This window comes from Ipomoea triloba, chromosome 5 (genome assembly GCF_003576645.1).
Source record: "Ipomoea triloba cultivar NCNSP0323 chromosome 5, ASM357664v1".
NCBI lineage: Eukaryota > Viridiplantae > Streptophyta > Magnoliopsida > Solanales > Convolvulaceae > Ipomoea > Ipomoea triloba.
In genome coordinates this window covers 23,639,114-23,642,619 of record NC_044920.1, presented here as the reverse complement: position 1 = coordinate 23,642,619, position 3,506 = coordinate 23,639,114, and the positions used below count along the sequence as shown (strand labels likewise).

General features: G+C 37.4%; 1 protein-coding gene across 1 annotated transcript; it reads right to left on the bottom strand.

Annotated features, from left to right (window-relative positions):
- Window positions 1-594: 594 nt before the first annotated feature.
- Window positions 595-1,640, bottom strand: LOC116019172 (probable calcium-binding protein CML45). The gene has a single exon (XM_031259307.1). It carries the CDS (start codon window positions 1,314-1,316, stop codon window positions 738-740), a length of 579 nt encoding a protein of 192 aa, XP_031115167.1. The 5' UTR covers window positions 1,317-1,640; the 3' UTR covers window positions 595-737.
- Between the last annotated feature and the right edge of the window lie 1,866 nt (window positions 1,641-3,506).

The following is a 3,506-nucleotide window of genomic DNA, read 5'->3' as shown; positions in this document are numbered from 1 at the left end:
TATATAAATACTTTCTTTTTTATACTAAAAATGCTTTTTCAATTTATCCATATACCCATATTCATATTCTCAGGTAATCTCAAATGCACAAAAACTCTACAATATTCATCGCATTTCATTTTAACCCTAAAACCTAAATTGTAACATAATCCTGAATCCCGCGCGTGAAGATTTACTTTAGAATCTCTAAAGTATATATCACCTGCACAAAATAAATTTGATTCATAAGATTAAATCCCAAGAGTTGTTGCATGGAGTACGTAAAAAGCATTGACAAAGACCAATCATTGTACTTGTGGGGTTGAAGTGTATGCAGCAAAGCATCCTACAAGAAGTCCCATACATATCCTCCTCCAAATCCTTTCCTCTCTGGGGAGTGGATTTAGGCCGTATGAGTTCTGTTTTGATGATATTTTGTGCATTCTATATATTCTAAGTTTCTGACCACAAATTTTGGCCATGATGAATTTAACTAATAATCTCTTAAAGTGACAAAAAACTTACTGCTATCACCCGAGGGTGTATATTTGTTATTCAAACAACAGCATCAGAAACTATATATATACCGCAACTCCACACAAAAATAAATTAAAGTTGCATAGAATTAAGAAAGCAATGGAATTAATAAAGATTTAGGGATTAATGAAAACCATTGATAACAGTTAGTGATTGCTTTCTTTAAATTGTTTTTACAGCTGATAGATGACAATGACTATCTATCTGTTAGTGAATTGAGTTCAAATAAGCTTAGAGAATTCATGGAAATCAATCTTCCCATCGCCATTTTCATCGAACACTCTGATCATATCTCTGCACCTCTGCACCTCCGACCCTTCCTTCATTCCCAGAAGGCACAGAACTCTCTGCAGCTCCCTCTCATCAATAAACCCATCTCCGTTCTCATCAAAAACATCAAAAGCACCTTTGACCTCATCATCCACGGCGACAAGTTCCTCGTCCTCTCCGAACAGCCCCGACAGGTCCTCCGAGTCGAACCGCTCCTGAAGCTTTGCAGCTCCGGAGTGGCAAAAAATCCCCAGCCTGCCGAAAACCATCTCCACTTCTTCTCTGCTCACGCTGCCATCATCGATAATTCTCCTTGCAGACGGCTCAAAATCTTGAATTTTGTTCTGGGTCTCCTGGTTCGATTCCATGGCGGCTAGTAAAAAGGTGAAAGCTTTTCTCGCCCACTCGAAGACTATGTAGAGCAGGATGATCATGACCAGGCCATGGATTGGGAGAGTGACTGGAACTGTAGACAGAGAAGTTAAAGATAGCTTTTTTATGGTGGCCCGGTTTAGGTAGCTGGAAGACATGGCGGATTAGTGAATTGAAGCTTTAATTTAGTTTCTCTGTGGGTTGGGAGAGAAGATGAAGCTAATTAAACTCGAGGGTTATGAAGTTCTGGGGTGTTGGCATGCAGAATTGCAGATTATTAGAGGGCTAATAAGACTGGGTTTTTTGTTGATTTGATCAAGGGGGATGGGGGGGTTTATATATGCAGGAGATTAAGATGGGGTTTGACTGGTAAGATGAGGAAAGTGGTTGAAGGGTGGGAAGAAACTGATCTGAGGAAGAAACATGGGAAGTTTCTGAATCGTGGTGCAGGCTGCCTGCCTGTTTTGTCTGTTAGTGTTTATATTTTATGTTGTGTTTTTCATGACTGTTTTTTAAGGAAAAGAAAGAGGAAGGAGGAGTGAAGTTTCTTGGAATATTGTATTGAGAAAATGAGAAGTTGAAAGGTGCCCGGTTTAGACGACGAGTCTAATTGCTTGACCAAATTTGATTTGGTAAGACAAATATGAAATTAAGAATATGACTCCTATGGTCCAAACTCTTCGTAAAGGACCATGATTTGGTGTAATAAATATTCTCTTATGCTCAATGCTGTGGTTAGAAGACTTTTCTCAAAGTTTCAAATCAACCTCGGCCCCAAACTCATTTCCGGCTTTTCCGCATTCACAAAGAGTAATGTTATGAATTGTAGGCTATTGTACATGAGTTTTTGTTTAATGTATACTTTTGAGTAGTGATTACGAGTTCGCTCGTTATCAAAAAAAAAAAAAAAAAGTATAAATAGGTCATCGAACGTTTTGGGATAACAATTAAGCCATCGAACTCAAATAAGCTCTAAATTCATCCATGAATCTGTAAAAAAAAAAAAAAAAGGGAGCAATTAGCCTTTTTTGAATAGGTTACCAACAAGTTTTTGCGGATTGCGATGCTACATAGATTTTTTTTTAATATTATTATTATTATTATTATTTTCTTACTAAGCATTTGACCAAAAAAAAAAAAAACTAAGGATTTGAGAAAAAACGTAAAATAAAGAAGTAATTCTTAATTTTTTTTTTTGGTCAAATGCTTAATAGGAAAATAATAATAATAAAAATAAAAATTCACGTGGCATCCGAATCAGCAAAAACCTGTTGGTAACCTATTAAAAATGCTAATTGCTCTTTTTTTACAGGTTCATGGATGAATTTGGAGCTTATTCGAGTTCGATGGCTTAATTGCTATCCCCAAATAGTTCGATGGCCTATTTGTACCTTTTCCCAAAAAAAAAATAATGATATTCTTTTTTTATGATGAATGGAAACACGCAGTCACTACTCTAGGGCATGCACATGATAAATCTTGCCTTGTGACTATAACCGAAAAAATAGTATAATGAGCTAAACCAGTCTAAGTTGTTTATAGTTAACCAACTCAAACTAATAAATGCTCGCACTTGGAGTTGCTTATTAGTTATTAAATTGAACATAGTGAATAGTAAAAAAATGAATTGGCACTTAGTCTTACCACGTCTCCTGGAAAAAGGAGTTGGCAACGAAGTTATAAGGGTTTAAGGTTTGACTAGTAGCCTGAAAAAGCAATAAACACTCAATTTTACCGTGCATTCATGCAAAAAGGAGTCAATGCTCAGTCTTACCGCATCTCATCGAAAAAGGAGTCTGCGCTCATCTTACCGCGTCTCTAGGAAAAAGGAGTTGGTGGTCAGTCTTACCGCACCCCATCAAAAGTCAGCTCTCAGTCTTATAGTGCTTTCATGAAAAAGGAGTCGACAACAAAGTTATAAGGGTTTGAGGTTTGACAGGTAGCCTGAAAAAGGTGCTGGAGCTCAGTCTTACTGTGCCTCCTTAATAAAGGAGTCGATAACAAAGTTATAGGGGTTTAAGATTCAACCGGTATCTTGAAAAAGGAGTTGGTCAGTCTTACGACGCTTCCTTGAAAAAAAGAACTGACAATGAAGTTATACGAGTTTAAGGTTCAATTGGTAACCCAAAAAAGGTGAGTCGACGCTTGGTCTTACGACTCCTCATTGGAAAGGGGTCGGCGACAAACTTATAAGGATCTAAAGGGAGACCGATGGTGCGAAATGGCCTGAGGTCAAGTAGCGGCAAATGGGATGACTTTCCTGTTAGGAACATCATGTAATAGGTTTTGATGATACCAACTGTTAAGTAAGAATCCCCAAGTCTCGATACATAGGCTAAACAATGTAA

What these genes read in the sequence shown, in the direction of transcription:
- LOC116019172 (XM_031259307.1), bottom strand. Translation starts at nt 1,316, where the DNA reads ATGTCTTCCAGCTACCTAAACCGGGCCACCATAAAAAAGCTATCTTTA.